The sequence below is a fragment of the Vanellus vanellus genome (genome assembly GCF_965231255.1).
Source record: "Vanellus vanellus genome assembly, chromosome: 8".
Lineage (NCBI taxonomy): Eukaryota > Metazoa > Chordata > Aves > Charadriiformes > Charadriidae > Vanellus > Vanellus vanellus.
The window spans coordinates 5,593,201-5,621,003 of record NC_138913.1 but is presented as its reverse complement, the minus strand read 5'-3'; the positions used below and the strand labels follow the sequence as shown (position 1 = coordinate 5,621,003).

At 44.7% G+C, this 27,803-nt stretch overlaps 1 protein-coding gene across 1 annotated transcript in view; it reads right to left on the bottom strand.

Moving 5' to 3' along the window:
* Positions 1-27,803, bottom strand: part of LOC309674956 (uncharacterized protein) — a gene marked incomplete at both ends in the record, with an annotated part of 207,591 nt that overhangs the window by 53,029 nt on the left and 126,759 nt on the right. Inside the window, 4 exons of the mRNA XM_082487153.1 lie at positions 2,567-2,689; positions 5,325-5,447; positions 10,210-10,335; positions 17,096-17,218. Coding sequence (XP_082343279.1) covers positions 2,567-2,689; positions 5,325-5,447; positions 10,210-10,335; positions 17,096-17,218 — 495 coding nt within the window. The remainder of the gene's footprint in view (positions 1-2,566; positions 2,690-5,324; positions 5,448-10,209; positions 10,336-17,095; positions 17,219-27,803) is intronic.

Genomic DNA, 27,803 nt, shown 5'->3' with positions numbered 1-27,803 from the left:
TCACTGGAGAATAAGCTTTCCGTAAAAAAGCATCCATAAGCCAACTGCTGTAGCAGGAAATATAAACTCAGCTCCCACACGCACTCGAGAAGAGCATGTTTTGGAGTCACTGAGCTCCAGGTATTTGTCTCCTTGTGTCATAACAGTGGATGCTCTTAACTTTGGTAACGCGAAGCCAGCTCACCAGCTCAGCAGTCTGCCCGCCACGGGAGCGTTCACAGGCTTCCTGAGATGTATGCTTTATTTGAACCTACCAGTGAGGTCTGCCCTTGCCCCAGAGGAGGAAAAGAACCATCTGAGGAACCCAGGTGGTTCATCTCGACCCAGAACACTTATGCTTTCCAAAAAGCAGCTTTTAGTTGTGGATGCGAATGGGAAAGAGTTGAGTTCTGAAACATCCACTAAACACAAATGCCTTAAAATTTTCATAGTAGACTCCTGTTGCCAAGCCTGGCATCCAACCACAAAACAATCTGCAGGTGTTCACCCTTGGATGTCCTTTCAAGGGGGCACACGGCAGCTCCTCTGCTGAGACTTTGTCCCCCTACAACTAAGACAGGGTGGTGGTACGATGCTGTGGCCAGCCCCCTTCGCCCTGACAGACCACCCCACCCTCGGCTGCGATGCGATGGACAGTCATCACAACATTTTGGCCAGGTCCAGTGCAAACCCTCCTAGAGGAACGGGAACATCTGTCCCTCTCATTCCCACCAAAGCACTTCATTCAATGATTTCTTTAGGATGAAAAGAAAATACAAGGTTATAAAGTTTCTCTTGCAGAATTAGGCGGATCGTCTTGTTACGGAGTTATTTGGAGTGGAATTCATTTCCCATACTACAGAGGAGAACTGAGAAACACCCTCCCTAAAGGAGCCACCTTTAGGAGCTTCCAGAAACACCCCCAGCTCAGAGCAGTGCCCACCAGAGCTGGTACAGACAGACGGCATTTCCCCGCTGCCGCGGCTCACGGACACATCTGTGTCGGTGGCTCTGATCCCTTTCTGTGCCCCCAGGGAGCAACCCGCCTGCCGACAAGAAATGCAAGTCTAGCTGGAAGAGGGTATAAATTAGGAGAACACATATGGAGGGGTACATCTCATGCATGGTATGATTATTTGCACCAGGGAGAAGAAATCTAGTCTTCTGCCCAGTGTGTTAAGGTGGGATTTAGGAAATGCGTCGATCAGACGCAGAATCTGACTATCATCTTCATCATTTGCTTCGCCTCAGTTCTTCATCGGTAAAACTGGAATAACGGCTCTTCCCCGTGCCACTGGGGAAATGAAAGAATAAACAAAGATTGTAAATTGCTCAAACACTGGGATAATCCTGATCATAAATACATGCAGAATGTTTTTATTTTTATTGTTTGCTCTGTAATACTGTACATAAGGCGCAGAGAATCACCATCCCCTGAGATCTGCTGAACATCAAGAAAAAATATTATCGGAAAATCACAACGAAATCTAAGTGGACTAAGCCACTTTTTTATCCCCATAACAGATCATTTCGTATCTATAGATTAATTGCATTTCCTCCACCATTGCACTACTCACAGTTCCCCATCACCTATGAAATAATTCTGCAGGATGTCTCTCACATAATTGGTTTTCGGTTTTAATGTATGTTAATGCTTTGAAACTGAAATTCACCCTTAATAAGTATTTCTTACAGACACATTCTTAAAGAAAGCATTCATTCTCTGGCATCCAGCATATTTTCCTAAGGAAATTCTGCTGAAAGTTCTTGCACAGTATTATTAGATTGAATGATCTTTGCCCACCTCTTCGCTAAAACAGGTCATGCTTTTGTCTGCATTCCAGAGAGCTTATGTTAGGACCATAATAACACCAACTCTTCCACATCACCTCCTTTATTAATCTAAATTTGCCCTCAAGGACAGCCCAGGGATCACCTACCAACACGCAGCGCTGGGAGTCAGTCCCCTGCTCAAGAAAAGTAGTGTTGATTAAAAAACCCCGCTGGCACGAGGGAAGTACGTGAGGGAAGACAACAGGGTTCAGTATCATTTTAGTTTGGGAAATTTTAGTTGTTCAAATATTTTTTTTATCCCCAATCTTGCTTTTTTCTTTTTCTTTTTTTTTTTTTTATTTTTTAAAGCATCTACTTAACAGTGTCAATAATATCAGGAGAAACACAAGTAAACTTAGATAGAGAAAGACGAGAGTAGAGAGAACCTCATGTTGGTTTTCTTTTGCATCAGATCCAGCATATAAAAAAATGGGAGGAGGAGGGCGGGAATGACTACATTGCATAGAACGGCAATATTTTGGTAGCTCTGCAATAGAATTCACCAGACCCCGAAGATAAACCAGGAGGGCTATTCGCTCTTTGAAATGCAGTAATTAAGGTCTGCGAACACAGGCTTAGGAATGTATCAACCTGCAAAACCAGCAGTAGCAGAAGATGAAGAAAACAGCATTAAGCTTGAGCTTTCGCATCCATTTATTTTGCTGGGAGTGCTAATCCAACTGAATTAAAACCGAAACCCAGCGGTTTGCAGATAAGGCGGCCTGAAAGGCATAGGTGTAGAAGCGTCACTTACGGTAGCACTGCTTTCCGTCAGCCCCCAGCTCGAAGCCAGGATTACAGTCACAGGTGAAGGATCCCGGAGCGTTCACACAACGATGAGCACACCTGGCTCTCCCTTCTGCACACTCATCAACGTCTACGCAGCAGAGAGAAAGGCAAAGACGACATTCGTTTGGGTATTAAAATAAAAAAAAAATAATATTGCTCTACACTCACATGGGTGCGTTTCCAAACATCCACTGAAAAGAGCATCGTGATGTTAGTCTACAGATGACAGTGTCTGATGAATGTAGGAACACTGAACTCACAACATTATTCTCCAAAATAATGTGTTTTTTTCTAAACACGGCTGACCTTGGACCTTTCAACATGAATATTTACAATAGCAGCCGAAGTAGCTTGTTCATTATTCCTACAACAACGGCAAAAGAAGCCATATGAAGAACTCAGAAAAAAAATCCCGTCACCCAGTACCCCAAAATTATCACTGGGTCCTCACAGGCATGATATTTAAATTAATGGAGCGGGAAATATCTGATTATTTCCCAAACGTCAAATGATTCGGACTAAGCGGTGGCTGGGTCTCAGCAGGTAGGATGGAGACAGATCTTCTCTGTCACACCCCTGAATCCTGCAGCTTCTGCAGAACTCCAGCAGGGAGGCACCTGCGCTCATCCGAGGAGTTTCACCCCACCTGTAAATGAAGAAAAAAAGGTGAAGAGCCGTACGTGGGGAAACGGTTCTTCACCCAGTCCTCTGTCAAGCAGTCTGTTCCTCAGCTTTACACTCGCCAGTCTGTATTTTGGAGTTAAATGCCACCAAAGGCATCCATCTTCCGAAAAAACTTGGTGGAAGAGCATGAAAATATTTTTAAGGGATAATAATTTGGGAAAAAATGCAAGGAAAGCGCACACTAAACACTGCTGCTGTGGAGCACAGCTGCAGAAAACATCAGCCTCCTCGCAAAGACTGGCATTACCTTACACCGACCTCCCGCCCCTTCTCTTGTCCTGACATTTCGCTTGCGAAACACGGATAATTCATCGCTACGATCCCGGCTCACTCAGGCACAGGAGAGAACAGTCCGGTGCGCGGCTCCTCACCTTTCACCACAGCAAACCACTTCCTAACAGCCTTTTTTTCTTCCACACGTGCTGTAACCGGCGCGGTACTCGTGGCCCCTCGTACTTGAACGCAAGTAGGTTTAGGACTGCAACCAGCCCGCTTGCAAAAAGAGGCCCCAGGCAGTGCGAACGCCACACACCGACTCATGAAAATTTCAGGATAAATGACAGCTTCTCTGAAGCAGCAACGTGAGGAGCCGCTCTTTAGAATAAAATGGGTTATTTCTCCTTTTTCTGCAATTAAGTGCCCTTTCGCAAGTAGAGTACATTGGCAAATGCTGTGAACGTGCTTCTCTCTTTTTTCTGCTTTTTCAAGTAGAAAACCAAAAAGTTGGAAAACTGAACGGCAGCCACCACCCTGCACATGTTTCTCCATATCTTGCAGATATAGCTAACAGCTAAAGCACGACACTTTAGCTGCCCTCTGTCTCCTTCTAGCTCGGTTCCCAAAGAGTCAAATACCAGCTTGAATTTTGCAAAAGACGGTGAATAATTTCTAGGCGATAAAAACAATAATTGCATAGCCATGGTAAGACACGATGCTTAATGATCCAAAAGACTGTTGCCGTGAGGTTGGGAAGAAAATTTGCTCCGATATATAACACCGCAAGTTACCCAGTGCTTTAGCTTACATGTAAATTAACAGAATTGTCATCGCGTATCTGGGATAAAATGAGTAACGTGCTGACCCTCGTATTCAACCCACTGCTGTTTCCATCTATTAATCACCAGTGAAGTGCCTACGCTACTTGAGAACACTTTGCTTTTTCAGTACGGTTACTCATGAGCAATCCCGGTAAGAGAGGGGAATCGCTGAGGAGCGCAATAATACTTCCAGGAGGGCTAAAAGGCAACTGAGTAAAATACTCCAGGTAGGAAGTACGTATTTTGCAAAGCACCCAGTACCCTGTAGAGATAAGGCAACAAGTTAAGTATGGGCACAATTTCGGCCAAGTTTTCAAAGGGAGGAGTTTAGAATTAGTGTCTGAAAGTGCACCCTGATCCCGACGAGGCTGGTAAAAACCTGGGCACCGTGAAGTCCGCGGGTGCTCTGCACTTCCTAAAACCGATAAACTATCCAGCTTCCAAGCACCCTACTGAAAGAGAAAAGCAGGTACGATGGCCTCTACTCCCCCCGCCTTTCGGGTCAGAAATGTTTTAGATCCTTTTGAAAATCCCAGACTAAATACAGGACTTTGGAATTCAACTTTTTAAGCTCTTTTTGGAAATCTTAGACTTCGTGATTTCTTCCTTCGCAGTGGTTTCTCTATTAATATGGAAACAGTTCTCCAGCTAAAAAGCCTTTTGAATTCTAAATAGGTTTTCAGTGACCCGGTTCAGAGTGTTACTTGAACCAATTTTCCAGGAGCTGTATCTGGGGCATTATTTTAAAGGGAACCTACAAGAATAACACTACAGCATCGACAAATCCAGTAGCTAGAAAGCATGATTTAAGAGATCACAGAGTCATTTTCGTTACTAAAATGGTCCTTCGAGGCTATCAGCTGACATAAATATCACAGAGAGAACTGCTCTTTCAAAATGCACGCAAATATTTGTATACAATATTCCTTTCCATTCAAAGCTCAGTAAGCCAGAGCACGGATTGGTACCTTTCTTCCTAATAAATAGTCCATCGTTTCTTACCCAAACAGGACTTTTTGTCCGCAGAAAGATAATGCCCTGGATGACACACACATTTTGCAATTCCTCTCTCATTTTGACAGATTTGTGAGCACCCTCCATTCCCACTAGCGCAGGGGTCTAGCACTGAAACCAATTAGAGCACACTGTCAACTTAAAGGTCACGGTTTTGTCTGAAAATGGTCTTACCTGCCACCCTTACAACTAACAATGAAGATTACTGTAGCTGTAAGAGATTAGACTGAAAAAAAAAAAAGTATTTGACAGAATTTGGTGTATAGTAAAGCTGTTCTTTTTCTGTACGCTGTTTTCTCTCTTGCGGGACAGCATTTTCCATAGAGCACCAGCAACGCTTTAACCAGCGGGAAACTGGGCTCATATTACACCTTGGAAGCAGGACAAGAAAAGTACATTTTATTCTTATTTTGCCGTAACCGAGCAGATTTCAAGAGTTGCTCTAAACAATAGCAATTAGCATTCCAATATTTGTGAACCCATAAACACATACAACGGTGGAGTTCGCCACGGAACAATGTGTATTTAAAAGTCTCCAGAGGAAATAAAGGCTGAAGAGCCCCAAAAGACCTCCTTCAGTCTAAAAACATATGCCATTCACATTGTAGATCACATTGTACATCGAGATTTTTTTCTTTTTTTGAGCAATGACATACCATTTCAAGGCTAAGCCGCTCCAAGTGGCAAGTACTCAGAAACACCACTTATAAAATGTCTGCAGAAGTCTCCACCTCAAAGATTTCGTTGCGTTTTATGGGTTTATTTCAGGAACACACACCTGCTGGAAGTGTACTGATGCATTCGCCCAAATAAAGACTTTGCACACACCAAAATAGACCTACTGGGACTGTTTGGACAGGTCTGATTTGAGTGAAGAGTCAGAGATTTCATACCAAAATCTGGTGTTCTGCACAAGGCTGAAGTTTCAGTTTGGAGTGTTTGTTACACGAACGTGCCGGTGAATAACATTATGTAGGTAAATTTGGAGGACACCTTTGAAAATGTGTCCTCTAAAGTTCTGCTTAGTTTCCAATAAAGCTTTTTAAAAGTTAAGCCTACTTCCTTACAATTCAAGCTCTAATTCAGTTTTACCAGTTCACTAATTACTGTCCGATTGGAGACATTTGACCAGTATTACTCACTCTGCCCCAGCCCGACGTCTCCTTCACTGGCCATCTCAAGCTCTGTAGAAGCCAACTTCTATCAGGGCACCAGGAAGAAGTCAACATTGGTTCAACAGCACTGGCAGCTCAGTCAGGGTTTCAGTCACCCTGGGGAAGGGTTGAAGGTGTTTTTCTCTAGACCTTGCTGCTTTGCTCTTCCAGTTGCTAACCACGTACACATATATAGTTATGCCGGGGAAGGGAATAGGAGAGAGACCTCTATTTTATATAGATACATTTAAATATGGGGTGGGTTTTTTCATTTCCTCCAGTTTTTACTTTCCTGTGTAGCCAGTGGCATTTTGTGCCACCTTCTCGCAAAGGAGGATGTTGCCTCAGAACACCTTCATATTCCCTTGTTTCTCCTCCTGCCATCTCAAGAACATAACTGTTCAAGGCTGCAGGCTGAGAGTTTGACTTGACAGTATTTTAAAAAAAAAGATATTTAAAAAAAAAATCACCGTTAAGGATGTTGAACTGAAATTTTCTGTCGGACTTTCACCACGATAGGTTGCAAAAAGGTTTCCAAGGGACAGCAGCACGTCATCTTATGTGACACTTTCAAGTCTGACAACTTGGCTCTGCAGTTCGACAATTTGCAGTCTACAAAGGATTTAGCTTCAAGCAAGAACTTGTTCCTTGCTGATACGAAATATTGAGTTATTTGGTGATTCTTTTTCTATTTGGTTAAATTCAATGAAATCACTATCAAACAGCATCTGTTAAACCAGCATATTATAAAGGTTTCCAGAGCATCTAAAGCTTTAATTTGAGAATGATTACAGCATAGAGTAAAACTTGTAATACTCCGTGACATGACAACAAGCAAACAACAAATTATAGAGTAGATGTTAGTAAAACATAGTCATTTGAATAAAGACAGCAGCCTTGGAAATCCTTAGACAAGATAAAAGTTTCTAAGGAGAGATCTTCAGGACGTAAAGCAACCTCTGAGTGACTTGTTTTCTGCTGATGTATCTGTTTCTTCCTGTCATAGGCACGTTTCAGGAAAAGCTAAAAATAACTCCTTGGTGTTCTTTTTCCTACATATTTGGCTCTTACTGTTTGACATAATAACTTTAGTGGATAACAGACTCCATCCTAAGAAGCTTTATTCCAAGCTGTTAAACATTATGGCAAAAAAACTTATCGGAACTGTTTCATATCCCAGATGTCCCAGGACATCCAGGAACCTCATCTGAAAAAGCCATGGTGATGCATTGATCTGGGACGGCAGCAATGTCCTTGGTGAAGTGTGAGTACGGGCTCTGCATGTGCTGTGGACCTTCCAGGCCTTCACTGCAAGGTTGTAAAGAACAGGATCTCCAGTCCTACCTGCCATGACCTCTAGAGCACCTAAAGAAAGAGAACTGGGCCTTATCAAGTTCATTTTCCTGCTCACAGCAACGATGACTTTACACCGGAGAAAATATGAAGTGGTAAGGAATACAATCTTCTGCTCATGGCGGGGAAGGTGAGGAGTGGAAATAGCATTGACTTATAGAAAGGAAACTCAAAGTGGCTTGAGAAAAATGTTCGTTCTCGCCACCCATGGATAACCTCATGGAGAATTCACTCTAGCACACATCCTGTATAGCCCACTCTCTTATACAAGTATCACAGCCACTGCTGACCACATCTATGCATATCCCAGACCCGGAGCAGCTATCTCACCACTTCATGTTATGCCACACCACTCCATCTCATCGGTTTGCCACCACGCTGAAGGCTGCACCACCCCGCTCGGCTTAGGAGCTTCTGTACGGTCCCTCAGGGCCATGGGGTGCAGCGGTAGCTCCCAAGGAGTCAGCGAGGACAACTCCACACCTGCGGCACAGCTACGTCTGCTGCAGCAAATGCCCTCACGACGCTGTAGTTTCACTCTCCAAACTAGCACTACAGCAGCCATCCTTTCTAGCTGGAAATTAAAAGCAGCCCGGCTCACCTCCTCCCACCTTTTCTACTTAAAACACCTCTAATTGCCAACCCAAATTATTCACGGCCAGTTTATGCTCATTTGTTCCTGTAAAAATCGCGTCCATTGGCTTAACTAGCACTTTTCTCTCCCAGATGTTTATTCACTAAGGTACTTAAGAGAGAAAAGCATCCTGCTCGGTCTTCATTTTACCAGCTGAGCTCCCCTTGCAAGACAGATTCTCCTTCCTCTGACCACAGCCGTCCTCCTGGGGAGGTTGTGCTGTTATATTTTGATTTACCCCACCCTGAACACAGGTAACCAGGCATACACGAGAACTCCAGACAAGGTCTCACCCTCAGACAAAATTGACCTTGCCCCTTCTCCACTGTTCAGTAATTGCTGGCTGGTGACGAACCGCTGCCTTCGGTGTGTGGCTGACCCTCATCAGCCCCACGACGCGAGGGAGTGAATGGCCACAGCTGCCCATGCGGTGGCCAAACCTCAGCAATTAGGGGACTGAGGCTGCTCGTTTTGCTGCTAAGCTGAGCCAGAACGCGAAGTGGCACTTGGTTGGACTTCATGATCTTAAAGCTCCCTTCCAACCTAGATGATTCTATGAAGGTTTGAACTGCTCCTTGGCCACCCAAGGGACAAATCCCACCCAACCAGGCATCACCACACTCAAGACCCTGCCAATCCAACCTCTGTTCCACCATCCCACCAAAAAAAACCCACCAAAAAGTTTTATGCAGGGGTCTCCATGTCCAGCTGGCTTGGCCAAGGACACCTTGAGTGCCAGAGGCAGTGGAGGAGCCAAGAGAGGTCTGGAAATGGGCTGGGAGGTCTCTGACACCCTCTCCCCACTAAACGCTCTCCCCTTTCCCAACTCTTTCGGACAATCTCAGGGACAAAACGTGGCTGCCCCATGAGAGACGGAGAAGAGGCGAGCTGGCTGTGGGTGCTCGCTGAAGCGCAGCGCGTGGGCTCCGCGGAGGGCAGGACCCGGGGAGGCCAAAACCGAAGGCCGAGCGCTCGCTGCACACAGCGTGAGCTGGAAGCAAGCTGAACAGCAGGATTTACTTACACTTTATACACAGCACATAAAATCTCCGAGCAGAAGAGGAGCCATATGGAAACGGTTTTGTGACAGGAATTTTAGTGCAATAAATCCATAAATTTGGCCCTCTCTTTCTCTGGCATAGTCAAGGGTACCATGTGTGTGCGCTTGTGTTGGGGAAGGCGGGGGGGGGGGGGGATTTGCCTTAAAAACTGATGAATATGTTAAGACACACGAGAAAAAAAAAACAAAAAACAAAAAACGATGAAACCCAAAGGTAGCATTTCTGTTCGGCTCGTGAGAGCGTTTGCTCGGAAACCTGAAGGGGAGGATGAATGAATCAGACTGCCATTAGGAGCAACACGAGCCAAAAGCAGATAAAGAAAAGGCTGCACGTAGAATAAAACACGGTAGGCAGGCCAAGCCTGTATAAAACTTGACGAATAATAAAATGCTAGAATTAAACCACAATTAAGTTCCTAACCTATGTCATCATCGCCAGTGTGCAACGAACAGCCAGGAGCCTACAAGGCCCAAACCTTGCTCGAAGCTGTGCATCAACCTGAACTTCACACCTCAAACACGTGGCACTTTAATCCTGTTAATAAGCCATCCCTAAAGCTGCTTTTGGCAAGCAGGGTGAAACGTGAATGAATACAGCGACCCGAAGCACCATCCTGGGGTCGTTTAAATTGCCTTTAACGTGTGTCTCCAGGGAGGCAGCGTAGGACTTACCTTCACAGGATCTGGCATCCCTCTTCAGCTGGTAGCCCGGCCGGCACTGGCACTTGTAGCGGTCTTCCCCGAGCTGAACGCAGTCCTGCTCGCAGCCCCCCTTGTTAACGCTGCAGGAATTGACGGCTGGAAGCATTGAAGGAACGCATGTCAACAAGCCAAGAAACTTATTTCCTATTTTAAATACAGAAATGACAGTAAAACCACGCAAACCTCGCCGACCAGCTTTCATAAACGCGCCCATCCCCGCGCCCTGCGTGATCGCTCCCCCTCGTATTCCCGGTGCTTGTTTGACACAGCATCCTGCCTCGGCGAAAGCGCGTGATTCCAGCGAGAGGCAGGTGAGATCTAAGAGCCCTAATGCTGACTGAAGTACAGCCACCCTTTGATCTGACAGCAGCAAAGCACTCCAGAATCCACTGAGGTAAGGAGGGAAAAAAAACCACAGAGCGGCCCCACTGGCACTTGCCCGTGGGGTTTTTTTCCTGTCCCTTCTATCCCTGAATAATAATAATTAAAAAAAAAAAATAACCATCTTTCAGGCTGATTTCCTCAGCCTCATGCATAGGAAGCTGCAAATGACAGGAGTCACAAGCTCCGCAGGACAGACTTACAAAGGAAACCGCAAGGAACAAGAGGCTCTTTAGTACATCTCTAAAGATGCTGCTTCTTTTATGTAGGCAAATTAATATTCTTTTTTGTTCAACATATACCGCCGGCCTCTGGAGAAACATTTCTCCTCCTGCCAAAATACATTAACACACACCCACACCTATTCGCACGCTGCATATAAAAATAAGATAGATGGTTTGAACCTGTTATTGTGCTGTATGTATGTACGTGTGAGTGTGCGTGACTGCATCTATATATATTTTAACAGCAGAGAGGTATTACGTTCTCCGTGAGGCGCTGAGAAGGCTATTTGGTCCTTCATGGAAGACACGAAACTCTGGACCCAAAGAAGTCACCAAAGAGCTTTGGTATTTAATTGAGGAATATTAATATTAATTAATTTACCTGTAGCAGACATGAAAACAATAGCCACAAAAGCTGCTGTAGGATGTGTTTCAGCCTATGCTACCAATTAGCAAATATTTAGTTTGTGCAGTCGAGTATGCGTTAGAAAGACAAAAAGAAAAGCAAATTTTTACATTATCATGGATGCGTACACAGCAGCAGCCAGGAAACACCTCGCTGGCCACTGGCCCCAATTTCCACTCGGGCCTGCAAATCCCCTGCCCGGTTAGCCACCGCACCCGAAAGCAGCTCGATTTCTACACGGGAGACGGCAGACCCGATACGCTCAAAGCTTCCTGCTCGCTCTGCGTCTCTACCCAAAGCCCTGTTTTTCAGCAGGAATATTCAAATAAGATGAAAATATTTCAGAACATGCAAAACACCTTAAAACAGCTCCAAGACGGAACATACATCTCTATTTTTTTTAAAGTGCCGTTTTCTCCCTCTTTTTTCTGGGCATAAGCCAATTTGGATGTAAGGGGAGATAAGAAGCAACCTGCCATACCGAGAGCGTTGGAGGCTTTGAAGCCAGAAGGGGACGGGGGTGGACCCCTGTGGCCAGAGCTTGCCCGGGGCTCTGCCGGTGGCCGGGATTGCTCCGGAGCCACCGCCACCACCAGGTTTATCACGCCTGCTGCTGAGGCATCGCACGGGCTACGCGCGAGGAGGTGCCAGACTGAACGAGAAGAGCCGCTGGGGAAGGAACAGGATGAATCGCGCTGCCAAACGCCGGCAATGCATCTTTGATTAGAAAAAGGGAGAGACTTGGCATGCCATGAGTCTAATTCCACCTCTTGCACAAGGAGCTTGCGGCTGGAGGTCTGAGGGCGTGCACGGGGTTCAGGCAGAAAGATGGCAGACCCTCCGCTTGCAAAGATTTACTCTTGTAAATGTTAAATTTTTTTTTTTTAAAGTTTGGTAGAAAACCAGCCCCAGTGCGGAGTCGTGACAGCCACAGCTGGGGATCACGCCTGGCGATGCTGAGCGAGGGAGGCGGCATCGCAGGAGGGGGGGGCGGCAGCGGGAGGCATCACGCAGGAAAGACGAGGATCTGCCCCTTATTTTGTATAAAAATGCTCATATTTGTACAAAAATAGCTGAGTATGACGGCACAGACAGACGTACGCATAGCATCCATGGGGTTAGAACATGCAGTCTCTTCAAACCCATGTTTTCCATCACCTTAAATCCAACCTTATCCATGACAGCTTCAGACACGCTGTGCTTTTACTTATGGGGAAAAACATAGACTATAGATTTGTAGAGATATTTTCTTTGTTACTTCCTCTATCAAGAGCCTTAGTGTGCAAAAGGCTCCATAAAACCCCACATCTCAACAGCTTTTCTACATAAAGCAGACATCAAAGATAACAGCTGGCACCAGCGATGAATCGGGCTCTAAAGACTGCACTCTGCTTTCACTTCTAGGAGTTCAAACAAGAATAAATTCCAGTCAAGACAATGAAAGGACATGAAGCCAAAAACACAGCCCGATACTACAATAAACACGTTCTCTGTCTGAGTTTTTGCTTTCCAGGCACCAGCTGGTTAAACTGTAATGAAGTTCAATTCACTACATTAGCATAATCAAGGCATTAAAAACAAACAAACAAAAAAATTGGACAGTGTTACCTTTGGTTATTGTAATTACCTAATTTGTAGTGGATGTTCAGTCTGGCACAGCCATCTAAAAATGAAGTCACTATTAAGCAACATTTGTGGGACCAAAAAGCTAAGAAAGAAAAGGGGCATTGAAAAAGATGGGACTCTGGCATGGCGCAAAGTATCAGAGACCATCAAAGGATTCAAGAAGAAAGTTTTTTAGTTTCATTGAACAAGTCAACCCATTTCAGAGGTGGTTTGCTTTAGAGTAAGAGCAGAAGTTTCTAATGAGAGTAGGAGGAAAGACAAAAAAGAAATAGATTTCTTCAAGCCATGTATTTTGAGGCTTCTACTAGAGGTGGAGGGACGGACCACCAGCGGTCAGTCAGGATCCCAAACCCACCGTGATGATGTGGTAGGAGGACCGGACTCGCTGGGAAGAGCTTGTGACAGAAGTCCAGTAATCTTCCACACAGTCACACCAGAAAGCAGCTTATCCCAGGTTTTTGACTCTTCAGACGTAGGCTGAATATCTTATAAGAAGATAGATCCACTTCCTTACGTATGGGAGACTTCCAAGCCATCCAGGCTGCAAAATCTGCTTCCCCTCAAGTGATTTTGGCACTTTTGCTCCCAGAAACATAAGGTTGCCAAAAAGAAAAAGGCAACGTGGAAGGAATGAACCTAACAGAAATCTGGGCTGGGTTCATCTGATAAGCCTGTCTGAAGGGATGCTTGTTTCTTATTTCTGCAGCTGCGACAATCACCTTCCACAAACAGCTCATTTCCAGAACCCAGTCCCTTTTTATTCTTAGCATGTGGGAGAGATCACTACATCCTTTAAAGTACCCATGGAAGAAATATTATTGCTAATGCAAGCCCTATTTGAAACGCTAGATGTTCTGCTTGGCTGCACTAGGCCAAAAGAGATGTGCATTATTGGGTTTACTTCTTGATCGGAGGGGTGTTCAAAACTGCACGTATAGACTGGTGCAGCAGAAGAGGTCAACTCTCCATCCCCAACGGTCAGTGCAAGCAGTTAGTGCCCAAATCCTGATGCCACGCACTCCTGGATTTCTGGTTTAAATGAAACGCTTCTCTCCGGCCTCATCAATTAGTAACTGTCTTGTGCTCCGATACACGAGAACTTATTACATCCATTTATTTCGGGGTCTTGTCTAAACAGCTGAAACAGAACTCAATATCCTCCGCTCAGTATTGTGTATATCCATTATCATGATAGCCGTTCTCTCTGAAACTTACCCCTCTCTCCCATCTTAGGATTTATTTCTGTTTCTCTTTGATAATTTCGGAGATGCTGCAAACAGAACTGAACATCGTATTAAGTATTTTTAATAACTTTTTGTGAACACTTACATTTGCCAAATGAAAACTCACTTTCTGATAATGTTCATAGCTAGGACAGCCCAAATTGAGCTTCTTGATTATTTGTGCCATGAGAAAATGTTACTATTTTATGTCCACAGAGGGTCTTTTACATATTACAAAGGTAAATCCATTTAATCACCATGATGCCTACTTTTTATCTTTATCATTTAGTTCTTCTGCTCTTTTCCCCCCAAAGCCACTTGATGCCTTTTCTGTATAAAATCCCCTCTGCGCCACAGTTAAAAATGAAACTATTTGGGGAGAGTAACATAACTCAAACATCACATCTTTCATTTCTGTGTCTTCCCTGGTCAGATCTGATCTGAGGGAGGTGAAGTTCTCCCTTTTCTTTTAAGTCACAGAAAAACACTAGTGTTTCTCCTTAAATATGAACTATTCTGCTTTTACATTAATTTTTTCTCTCACACTAGTGTTTCCTTACCCATTCCTTCGCCAACTAAGATAATCAAGAAAACATTGAGACTTCGCCGTATTTTTAATTGCAGTTAGCACCGAAAGTCTTCTCTGTATGTGGTAAACCCAACAAACCTAAACGGGCAATTTCTTTAAATAAAAAACATTATTGCTGCAGCTTGAGCACTGGTACATCTTGTGTTCTAGTTGCATCAGTAAATTTATTGCTGTGATAATACCCGCAATGACTGATGACATATTTGGCTGACGTTAAGCACAACCAAGGGACTTTGGGCAAGAACCGAGACAATGACCGAACTGTGAGCGAACTCATTCTGCAGATGTGGTCTGACCATACTTGACTGGTGTTCTCATATTACCTAAAATCAGACTTAAAAATTGAAACAAACGATGTCCTTTTCTTCTTCACAAATTGCAGACCACTTTAATCCTTTTTGCAGAATTCAACAACTTGACCTTTGTACTGATTTAAATGTAACACAACGGACAGTATACTTTATTTTATTATTATTAGAGACACGCAGAATTAACTCTGCATGTTTCAGGGCTCAGAGCCCGGCGAGAGGAACACCGGGGTTATTTTTAACGGTGGAGCTGCTAATCCCCTCCACAAGCACAGAAACGGGCACCGCGTCACGGGCTGCGCTGCCGAGCCCCACGGTGCCCTCATTGACGGGAGCGGGCACAGGGCAACTCCATACTGTAAACCAGCGGTTTCTCACCCGAATCTGAAAGACAGGGGGATCGTATCCACTCGTCTTACTGTTTTCTCATGTTTCTTGGAATGGGATTCCTCTGACCAACAGCAGACGTCTGTCGGTAGAACGGCGAGCCCCGTTGAGGTTAGCAGAGAAGCCGCCGAGACGAGCCCCGCAGCCGGCCCAAGCTCTACGCTTCATGTCGGCAGAAAGGGGACCACATCCACAAGCGAGCGTTCGCGAATCGAAGCTCTTCAATATGGGAGCGTTAAAACTAGTTTAAAGAAAGGCAATCGGTTGGGTTTGCAACTTCTTTTGTTATCGACCGTCACGTGTTGTTTTTCGCTTGGGTGTGCCACGGAGGAGTACAGCGCAGGTTTTGCTGGCTCAGCAAGGGAAATTCGGTATCAGTCATAACGGGGATGCTACAAACAGGACTGCAGCGGATGAAGACGTATCCCTGACGTAGAGGAGCAGTGCAACCTTTTAAAGAATGACGTAGATAAAGGAGTGGATCAAAAAGCATAGGACCACTGTGGGAACAAGGAGCTTTCACAAGTCTACAACACCCTAATTATCAGCCCACAGCAGAAGCTGAATCTCAGGAAAAGTGCTCAAAACTCTCAGCTTCACATGCACGGGCACCTCCTGCGTGAGCTAAAAGGATAAGCACAAACTAAACGTTCACGTAGTACGCCTCGGAGGAGAGTTTTCAGCCCAGCCCATGCATTCTTCTCACTGCGCCCAATAACTCAAACGTAAAACAGCCCCAAGCAGACAGATCTGCCTTCCTGTTTTACCTAGAAAATTCAACGTACAGCAAAGGCTGATGAGCAGAGACAAAGGGTAGGGCCGCTTCTCTTCATCCCCTCTCTGAAAACCAGAGAAGACCTCTGAGAGCACACTTAGATGTTGCATTAGCCTTCCAGAGGTCCCTCTCCAGCCACCAGTCCACAGCACCATATTCTCAAATGCATCTTTGCAACTCACAAATTTGGCCTCTGCTCTGGATCCTCCCGAGGGTTTTTTCTGCTCTGCTCACTGTACCACGGTCACAGAGATTTTACTTCATCATCTCACCCCTCAGTCCAGTTAATGATATCCTCCTGCCTCTGCCCATACCACCACCCCAGAAAGCCTACAGGGTCCCAGCCTGGGCGGTCTGATGGAGACGCTCACCTCCTGTAAGGTTAAACCCAAGTTTAGGGTGGCAAACACAAGCTTTTGTTTTGTCTTCATTACTGAAGACACAAGCTATGCTTTGGGACTGCTTGGTTGGAAGCGCAGCGTTCTGCCAGGCACCCACGGGCAGGAGATCTCACTATCCACTGCTTGTACCTCCTCAGCAAAAACAGGCAAAAAGACTTAGGAAGAGGGAAGTCCAGGGCACGGCTGGAAAATGCAGGGGGATGTGACGCAAAGCAAAAACGTTCAGAATTGGAAAAACATTTTCATTGGGGATGAAGACCCTGTATTTCTCTGACGCCCGCTGCAAAAGAAATTTTCACAAGATTGCATGACAGAAACACGGGACGCCATCACTGCTTTGTTCACAAAGAAAAAAGGGACAAATTTGGAAACACCTGGATCCTTGCAAGCTGCTTGAAGCGGATAACGCTATCTTTTGTGAATTAGTCAAAACTCAGGCGGGGGAAGTCTACAAACCTTTGCACTTAGGCAGGGACAGGTTTCGCAGAGAAAAACACGTCTTGAAGTACGCGAAGCGCTCGTTATCGCTTATTTACCTATGCACGTGCGCCCATCCGCGTGCAGCCTGTATCCCGGCCGGCACTGGCAGTGGAAGGAGCCGCGCGTGTTGACACAGCCGTGCTGGCAGCCACCATTCACCACGGCGCACTCGTCCACGTCTAGAGAAAGAAGGCAGACGGCGAGAATTACAAGACAGCCTCAGCAAAGACATACCATGGTTCTCCTGGACGGCGCGTAGCTCACACATAATGCAACCATTACGCTCAGGCCGGGGTTTTGTTTACTTCGCTTCTGCGCTGTAAACGGAGCAAAGAAAATTGAAATTTTACGGTGTTTTTCAAAGCTCCCGCAGGCGCTGCCTCTGTAGTCTCTACTTCTGAAGCCTCTGTTAATTAGAGCGATCTGTGACACGGCTGTTTCCTCGGGGCCAAGAGAAAAATGTAGGGGAAGAATGAGGGTAAGATAACACATCTGAGCTTGTAGGTACCACTGGTCAAACATTTGGCTTTTGTATAAATTCACTGTATGAAGGTTTCCTTTTGCATCAGGCCCTTAAATCCTATCAGCAGGTACTCTTGAGGGTACAGCTACGTACAACTGACATAAATGGAGAAAAGCCGTGCGAGAGCAGAGCCTGTGCTCACAACCAACATTACATTTTCAACCGCTGACCACACAGAGAGCTTAGACCTTACATTTAAAAAGAATGATGACTTTGTGCCACATTTCCTGTGACTCCTGTCCCTTGGGCTTCCTTGTGTTCACCTGAGCTTCCCGTAGCATCTTCTCAGACGATCTCCCAGAAAAATTACGTGATTTCCTGATGATACCTTTTCCAAACCCAAGCAGGTATCTTTCCATATTTCACATTTTAGGGAATGACGTGCAGTCAAATGAAGAGGGAAACTAGCATTAAACTAGCTTGAGAAGGCTGCTGTAACATTTCATCTGAAAATGATGGACAAGGATGAACAAAAAAGATCAAGACCTATTTAAGTAAACGGGTGAAGGTTTAAAACAGACTCACAAAACTGAATTTCCAAAAGCACCATTAAGCAGTTTCTGCACCTTTTCAGCAACACTGGGCTACTGTAAATAGCATTCGATTGGCACGTTGACACCCTTACTTTCAAAATCATCACAGAAGTCATTGGAAATAAGGGTCAGTTAGTCCATTCCCTGACAAAATTTCACCTGGTAGAAGTTTGCCTAGAATTTGTCTGTCCTTTCCTTAACAGCCCCCGGGGACGGCAGCTCCACCTCCCTCCATCTCCTCCAGGAGCAACGCTGGTACCAAATTATCCTGACGGCCAAAGACATGAGACACTGCCCAAGCCAAACCTCCCTCCTGCAACAGGCGTCTATAAAGAACCCCCCTTTGACGTTAAAGACTCCCATCGACTTAATTGCTCTTTAGATCATTTTCTCAAATCATCCCAGAGATTTACCCAGGCAAGCACACCCAAGCCGGAGTGGATGAGGAAACTGGGATTTAAAGAAATAAAAGAGTGGCTGCAACAAGCGGCAAGTCTGGAATTGCCGCTGCAGGGAAGCGAGCCGGCAGCGGAGCAGAACACAGCAACACAAAGAGTCGTGGGGGTTTTTTCCCCCCCCTTATACTGCACTCGAGGAACAAGGGGTCTGTCTTTCATATTTGTACTGTTGATATATCTGCTTTGCATTGAGCTTTCATGGTTTATGGGTTTTATTATGCTTTTATGTTTGTTCCTTTTAAGAAAATCTAATCAAAATTAAATGAAAAAGGAAGTTTTAAAGATGACTTGGAAACGCACAACATCCTGGTCCTAAGGAAATGGATTTATGACGTTAAATTTTAATACTTCACATGTGACTTTCACTCACCTAAAATGAAGTCCTGGTGTTGACTAGTGTTTAAATTCAGACCATTTGCTAACGCGCGCCACTTTTTAATCCTTCTGCTATATTTGCTCTTTTATTAGACTGTATACTACGTACATTTCCTCCTGCCTGGAGACATCTGGAATACTCTTTCTTTAAACAGAAGTTTTGCTTTTTAAAATGTAAACTGTAAACAGAAAATGTTATTCATCTTGTTGAATTCTATAGTGTGAAGAAATAGCCTGCTGAAAAATGCCAGGACAAAATCAAAACCAGGAAACTATGTATCGCAGAAATAAAATAGGCGAAAAGGCTCAGAAAAATATAACGAGGAAGCAGCTGAACTATATAGCACACCACGTTCTAGTATTTATACCTCAATAAACTCAAATACTGGGAGCTTCAATATATTAATTTTATAGGCTACAATCAGCTGCAGAATTTCTCTAATATACCAAATAGAGTTTTAAGTTAGGTTATCAGCACTTACAAAGGAGAAAAAATAGTCCTGCTAATAAAAACAAGCACTTGGAGTTAGCTCTATTTGTTAGTCTCTATTTGAACCTTTAAAGAAGGGACTTGGTTTACGGGGGAGCTCTGCACCGGCAGCTCCGGCACTCGCTGCGGCTCTTCTTTTAAGGGTATTTCCCTCTTGCTGGCACATCCCGAAAGGCAATTGTATTGCTGAAAGGCAATATAATGAGATGAAAAATCAAAAGACCCTAAAATACTTGTATTTACGAGCTATAGCTAACCCCACCCTGAGAACCCCTGCAGCGAGCGGTGGGGGGGGGAAATCGCGGCGAGATGAACCAGCCTGCAACCAACTCCACGGCCGTCTTCCCAGGACACCAGATGAGCAGCAAGTTTGATGACAGACGATCCCTTCGAGTCCCAAGGCTTTCTCTGCAAGATCAATATTTTAAGGCTTATATGTTGAAAGATTCCTTCACGTACTACAGATATAACCAAGAAAAATGCAACGCACAGTCGCCTTTCAAAGTCTCCTACATCTCGAGGCCAGGAAACAACTTTGCCCCCAGTTACAGAAGAAAAATACCCTAATTATTTTGTCTGGGAAGCAGTCTGCAAAGCAGTCTGCAAAGCAGACACTAATCTAAATGCTTGGACTGCACTTGAAAGTTTTAAGAGTCTAACCTATTTGGACTATTATATTTAAATTGCCATACTAGTAAAGGACATATACACCAGGAAGACAACAGCTTACGCTGTTACAGGTACAGAAGCAGCCATTTCTTTTTCTACATGGGAATGACTAGAAATGCAAAGTTATTCGAGAATTATGAAGTTATAAAAATATAAAATACATTCTAGAAATATAAAGTCATTATATTGTAATTCTAGAATATTATGGGATTATGGAAGATGGTATCTGTTTAACAATACACTGTAATTAAATTTGGATTAGTTTCCACCGGAGATCAAACTAACACGGCTACGCGCTCAACTTTCTATAGTTACAATTTAGGACGCTTATCTGCATAACCCGAATTTCCAGCCACTTACGGCTTGCTTATCGCAGGTCAGACCGTGATGAAAGCAACTGCCTTCCCACAAACCAGAGGGAGAGCCGTGCGCTGCGGGAGAAGGGAAATGAGCACGGTGTGCTGGCCCGCGGGCACCGTGCCCGGGGGATCGTGCTGCCGGGTGAGTAGAGCACAGTCGGTATGGGAATATCCTCCGTCTCACCCACGGAAGATTTCAGAGACGTATTTTAGGGGGATTCCCCGCTGAAGGTGTCTCTGCCCATACGCAGCACATGCCCCACCATGTACACACAGGGATTGTGTCCCCATTTACCCACTTTTCATCGGGAACTACCGGGCAGGAACAACCTTATGGTTGGTCATTCAAGCCAAAAGTCAATCCTACGTGTTTCCAAGACATAAAGTATTTTAGCCCCCACGACACGCACCTTTTTTAGCTCTTCATGCTTCTGAGGTCTGTGCATTCAGACTGAGCTCTGCGCATGGTGACTGCACACTGACCTTTCCCCATCCCAAAAGGATGCCCATCTCACCTCTCGAACATGGGAAAAGAGGATGCGGCGTACAAATGCACAACCCGCTGCCAGCACCGTGCCCTTTCCAAAGGGTAGATCCTACTCATGCAGTTATAGATTTGGAAGTTCTCTACACCCCTGAACAGGGGCTCTGCTAATCTTCAATAAAGTTTGCCCCTAATTGACCTGACGGGCCATGTTGGCAACAGCGCGATCTCCCTGCCCGAAATCTGTTTAAACACAGAGCTGTGTGGATGCTTGTTTGGAATGGAGGATCATCGCAGCAGTGGCTTTTCTCATATCATTACTAAAACGTTTAGGAAGAGCTATGATCAATCAGTTCCTTAAAAACAAACTGACAGCGTTGTTAAACACAGATAATTTGTGAACCTGCAATCATATAAAGGAAAAAGCAAGATTTTGACAGATCAATTCCCTACTACCAAACAGCTTCGCTTTTTAAAACATTAAGAAATGTAAACAATGTGCAAAACTAAACCCCCAAAGGAGAAAAAAAAAAACAGTTCTGATGGCAGCAGCACCGAGTTTTTGCAGTATCCTCTCCATTTTTATGATCTTTCCCCGCTTTTCTGGCTATATTGTGCCAGACAGAGTTGTGAGGTCCCAGTTTTTCAGGTCCCAGTTTTTAAGTTCTCCACTTGCAACACCCCCAGCACCATTTGCAAGTGAAGAGCAGGCGGCAGCCACAGCTCCCACGTCTCCCACCAGAGAGGAGCCAGTGCTGCCAAAGGCACTTGTGCTTATACCACAAACCAGGAGCATCTTTAAACCCGCATGTAACAAATACCTGAAGGGTCATGAGCTTCCAAAGGGACTCAGAAATGTTTGTCCCTGTTTCAATCACTGGACAGGCACTTCATGCAATTCCAAGTCCTCTTCACTTTTAAATTCTTTTTTTTCCAAAGAACCTGTCTAGCAATTTCTGCAGAGACTACTCCCATGATTAGTGCATCGCCTGCTCTCCTATAGGTCTACAACGATGTATAGAATCATAGAATCGGCTAGGTTGGAAGGGACCTTTGAGATCATCGAGTCCACCACCAACCTAATGCTGCCAAAACCGCCACTAAACCATGTCCCTCAGCACCGCATCTACCCTCTGTAGGCACACTCATATATTCAGGCTCCGGTGCAGGACAACCGCCACTTCAGATGTCCAAGTGCCTGCAGGAATACTGGAAGGCAGGTCTGCTTCTCTTTCTCATTCAATTTCTTTTTCAAGGCACCGCATTCCTCACAAGGTCATGATTTGCAACTTTTATGGCTTTTCACACGCCTTCCTTCTGTGCACGTGTGTGCAGCTGCTCTGAAGCTACAAGATGAAACGGTCTTCTAATATCAAGTTTATTGCACACTTTTCCTGCCCGCACATTTTTAGTAAAATGAAAGGTATAAGGCTATTTAAAATACAGCCTCAACTGCAGAGCTGAGTTGCCTTCGGGCTGGCCAAGCCAACGATGGGACAAACATCCCAGGGATGGCATTCACAGCGAGGACGCTTTGTCAGGAGCACCATGCGAGGTCTACGCAGGCCCAGGGTGGCAGAGGAAGGTCTCCCTCTCAGGTAGATTCACGGAGCCAGTGGCGTATCTTCTGGATAACAAACGAACAGGCTTTCCCTCCCTTGACTGTAAAAACAAGCACAGATTGATAACCGTTCGAAGCCAGTGCTTTCTGATAGACAACCAGAGAAAAAAATGCCTCTTCACAGTGCCCGGGCACCGCTGGAGAAAGAAACCAGAACTGGACAGTATGGAGCTTGTCATGTGAGGGTTATTTTTTAGTTTCAGCAAAAACTCTACCTTGGCAAGTAAAGAACAATACGGAGAGAGAGAGAGAGACCAAAGAGTTGTGAGCATCACCCACCCCACAACCACTGGAGAATTGATACGGATGAAGAGATTCCCGTCTCCCAGCCGGGAGCGGATGTAAGAAGCACGTTCCGGGTACACGCTAGAGCGATGGTCCGCAGGCAGGGACCCAAAACACCACAATACCATCTGCGGATCTGGCCCAAATGATTTTCACAGAAGTGTAACTACACCCTTTTTACCAGATGCCTAAGAAATACTACATAAAGTTGGAATGAATGACACAGGCGTGTTGCCCTTTTCCAGTCCGCAATCCCCCCAGCTCCCCGCAGAAAGGACCAGCAGAAGCAGGGAAACACAAAACCCCACTTGCGTTTACTTTGAGGATGCTTTATGCTGACGGCTTTAAAGTCACATTATAATTAAAAATAATTACAGTAATTATTTCTAAAAAATCACGACCAGAAAGAAGCACGATCTACTTTTTGTAGCATTATCTTAAAATTCAGTAAAATCAGGGTTTCGTCTCTTCTTTATGCGGGGAGCTCTGGGGGTCGTTGGTCCACACACAATATTGTGAGGATTAGCGAGTAACGATGCTGATGATAGGGAAACGGGGAAGGGAAGACTTGAACTTATGTAAAGAACCACAATGAGAAAATGTAAGTGGCTAGATTTAAAATTATTGCAAGCGGATAAACTGTTCAACTCAAAACATCTATTTGGAAATAAGTTAGCAAAAATCTGGCGCACCACTCGCTTGCCCTGACTAACTCTCCCAGTCTCTTCAGCTGCAGATCATTTAGTACATCTGACATGAGAACTCCCTTATTGTTTGCTATCTAACACGATATTTAAAATCAACAAAGACGTATGACGCCGCTTCCCCTTCTGTTATTTGTAACGGCGCTGTGATTAGTCTCTTTTATGTATTCCAAAGGATGTTTAAACCTCACACAAGTTACGAAGTGAAAATATCATATGGTCTTCCCCCCCCTAATCTACGTGGTGGGTTTTACACATTAATGTAGTGTGTTTCTAAATCAAATAATTTATATACTTAAGGGAAGGAAGGGAAACAGGCTGGGTTCCCAGCCATTCATAAGCTGATCACAAAAGTCAGGAATTATTTCGATAAAAGTGAAACATAAAATAAGGCCCTCTGTTGCTGTGAGTAGATAAATTTATGACAGATTCAGCTCACAGCTTCTTTTAACTCACAGTCTCCCCAAGTCTTGAGTTTGAAAACATCTCTAATTTGACAGCCGGTGTGAATCCACTCACAAACGTACTCACTATTAAGCATGACATAATTAGCTCTTGCAGCAGAAGTTTTTTAAATGATCTCTCCTGTTTTACCAGCACCAAAGTGGTTTTTAGGGATTGAGAGTTTGATCGGAGGAGTTTAGAAACTCCTGTTGCTACAAAAATATCTGTCCGATTTCTCCGCAATGGAGGAAGTTTGACATTAGCATTGACTCTAGGAAGAAAATACGAGTTTGAAGTCAAAAACAAAGCCTAAAATCAAACCAGAAACAACAGAATTTCTGTTCATTTTAATAGAACACATATTTCTGTTTCCTTGAACCAAACTGAGCAGCAAAGAGGGAAAAGGGCAGTTTTTGATGGCTGTGAGATTTCAAATTGCAAACCCCCTAGAACAGGGCTTTTTTATGCTTCGCAAAAAACCCCATAAATATGCTACGAGCTCTTTTGAGTGGTCTACTAGAACCTGATGTTAAAACACTTTTGTGAAACAGCTTTCAGCACAGATAAACGTGCTCCTGCAGAGCCAGCCGGGTCATTTTGAACCGTTAACGCTCCCAAGCTTTTATTTTTGCTCCTCAGCTATTTGTTTCTGCCCTTCCCTGGCCCCTCCGATGGATTATACGAGCATCCATTGTCTGCTCCGGTTCAAAGTCAGCCAGGTTAGCTCCGATCGCTACTGAAGCTTACTTAAATTTCCGTAAGTCACAGGTGTCTGAGGCAAGCCTGCTACAACGGAATTAATTAATGGAATAGCTTCAGCAAACCGTAGTGAAAGGAGCATGTCACGTCTGATAAGAGATTGGTTAAAAGACATGGTTAAGAGATTCCTTACCCAATTTAGCCCCCGCACACCGACTCCCCAGTGAAAGAGGACCCTCGTTAGAGCAGTCAGTTTTCCACTACATTTCTTCTTTGCCCGGGATCAAGGACAAAGCAGCTTTAACCGGCACCTATTTCGGCGGGGCTACCCAATTAGCCATGCGCAGAAACAGCCTTTCCGACTTACCCGATTATTTACCTTCCCCTGAAAATCAATGGCACGAAAAAAAAAAAAAAACCCCAAAACACCCCACAGCTTTTTGTACGGTACAAAAAAAAATATTTATGTCCAGGATTTGAAGGGAAATGCATTTCCCGATGACTGTTTTCCAGAGGCCTGAGGCATCCCGGAGGCCTGGCTATTCGGGGGAGAAGCGCGGGGGAAAGGCAGAAAGCTGCTACCCCCCACGTGCCTGGTGGCAGCAGCCCCAGGCCAGGCTCAGCGCCATCCATCGCTTCTGGGGAGAAGACATCTATAAGCACTGAAAGGGGACAATCCACCCAACCAAGTCTTAAAGACCTGGATTTAATTTCCTGATCTGTCACTGCCCTTATTGGAGAAGAAATACGTGAATAAATTGCTGTGAGACGTCACACAACCGTTAGTGGGGGCCACTGGTGATTTCAAAGAACGACACTGATTTGCCAAAGATTTTGGTAATTGGAATTCACTGTTGGGATGGGGGAGGAATACATCAGGGAAAAAGATGCTCAAAGACTTTTTTTTTTTTTTAATATGGCTTTCACGTCAAGACTGGCACAACGTATCCATTGAAAGTGGTGACTTGTTCCTCACCAGTGACTGGATTCCGCAATCACAGTTCATTTCTCAGCTGTCCCTCGAGAGCAGATCACCTGGACAGTGATGCCAAAAGACAAAAACGGCCAATATCTGTGCTGCCGGTTTCTGCTCGCTTCCAGTGCCCGACATGCCAATCTCCCCTGAGATATTTAACAGTGGTTTAGCTCAATAAACAGACAAGAGCCACTCACCAACAACTCTATATGCAAACCATATGTTGCAGCTGAAAACTCTGAAGATTATAATTAGAACTGTCCATTCAATTTAAACAAGGTCAAGAATGAAAACTATTTCAAATTCAATAAACAGGCCATTTGAAAGCGTAGACGCTGTGGAGGACAAGCTTAACAACTTAATTGACAGGTAAAGCTTCATTTCTAATCCTCATTTTGATACCGTCTGTAGCCTCAGGAGTCAAAACACATCACTGCTCAGTCCTCAAAATATGCAGAGAAAATGAAAATGTCAGTTGAATGAAAAAAAGGAGAAGCATCTGTTTGATAGCTGTGTAAGCCCGGGATATGTAAACTGCTTTGGAGTCAAGCAGCCCTAATTAGAGTTTCAAGGCATTCTTTATTAAATATACACATGGAGACATATATATATATATATATATATATATGAGTTTTCAGCAATTATTGGGGCCAGAGAATTTGCAAGAAAAACAGGGTATAGAATTAAAGTAAGGAACACGGTAATTTCACGGACCGACCTCAGACAACACCATGACGTTTTTAAACAGCCGTGGAGAAATACTTTCCCCCATCTCTTCACAAACCAGATCTCTACCTGTTTCTCCACTCTTAGTCTTTCAAACAAAAAAGGATGACCCGTTTCTGGATCATGGAGTGCTACACAACATCTCAGCAAAGTAAAAGCCAAAAAGGAAGCCTGATGGGGTTACCACCCTCCACACTGGGGTTCTACTAATAGATATTTTGGCAACTGTACGCACTTGACGACTCCAATTCACATCAATATGAAACCCACTCAGATGGACGTAGACTCTCAGTGGAAAACTGGTGCCAGGATAAGTGAATGACCACATGGAATAACAAGGGAGTACAACCTGAGGAACGACAATGGAGACAAACGCCAAACTTATGATCTTTAAAAATGTTTCCATACTGAAGAAAAGAGCAGCCCGGGCTGAAACACAATAATTAAAGTTTTACGTAACTTCTGCTTAGGAAGGAGGCATGAGATCACCAGCATCAGCAGCTTCACCACAGCGCTCCGGCAAGTTTTTCTGACACGGGGCATAATAGCAGAAGGAGAATTTGTTACGGGGCTATCAATTTTTAAATACAGTTCCTCAGCACAATTCAGGTAGGCCATGCTGGGAGGAGGGAGGGTGGCAAAGGAGGAAAGGACCTCTACGAGGAGATGTACTTAATAAGCGACAGCAGGATACAGCCCAAACTCCGTGCGAAGATTCAAATCTGAGACGTATTAAGGGCGTTTATACGTTGGGCCATCAGCATCTTCTCTCAGCAGGATATGACAGTTTGAAAAAACAGTTATGGAATAAAAGGAGAGAAATGACTGATCTGATGAGAACATCTGGTTTTTGTTAGCTGCAATATTAATGCCCACTCGCTGAGCTCAGTAAGTGTCTTTACTACAGTAGGATGCATAGAGAAATGTCTTTCCCACACAGAGTAGGCAAAATATGCAAAAAGAAGACGATAATCACGCAAATACCCACATAATCTGATGTTTCCAGCTTACAGTACGTATCCTCTGCTGGTCGGAAACATGAATGCTACTTGTGACAAATGTCCTACTTGGGTTGGTAAAAAGCTTTAAGACATCACACGGATAGACTCCTCTTGCAAAGTGACTGGAACATAAGCCAGTCTTGGGAATAACTGGTTTGGGTGGAGCAATCCTCAGTCAGAACCGTATTGTTCAACATGTGAAACGCGTGCAATGTGGGCACTGCCCGAGGAAAACAGGGAGGGAAAACATGCCATCCAGCCACCAAGCTCCATCCCTCTGCCAGTCTCACCTAGAGGAGACCACAGCACAATCCCCTCCATTTCTGTGCTCTACAGCCTTAGTTCATGCGGCACCTCCTCAAGAAGCCTCCACAAGCATCGGTCCCCCACCAGAGCTATCAACTCCAGGGCAATCTG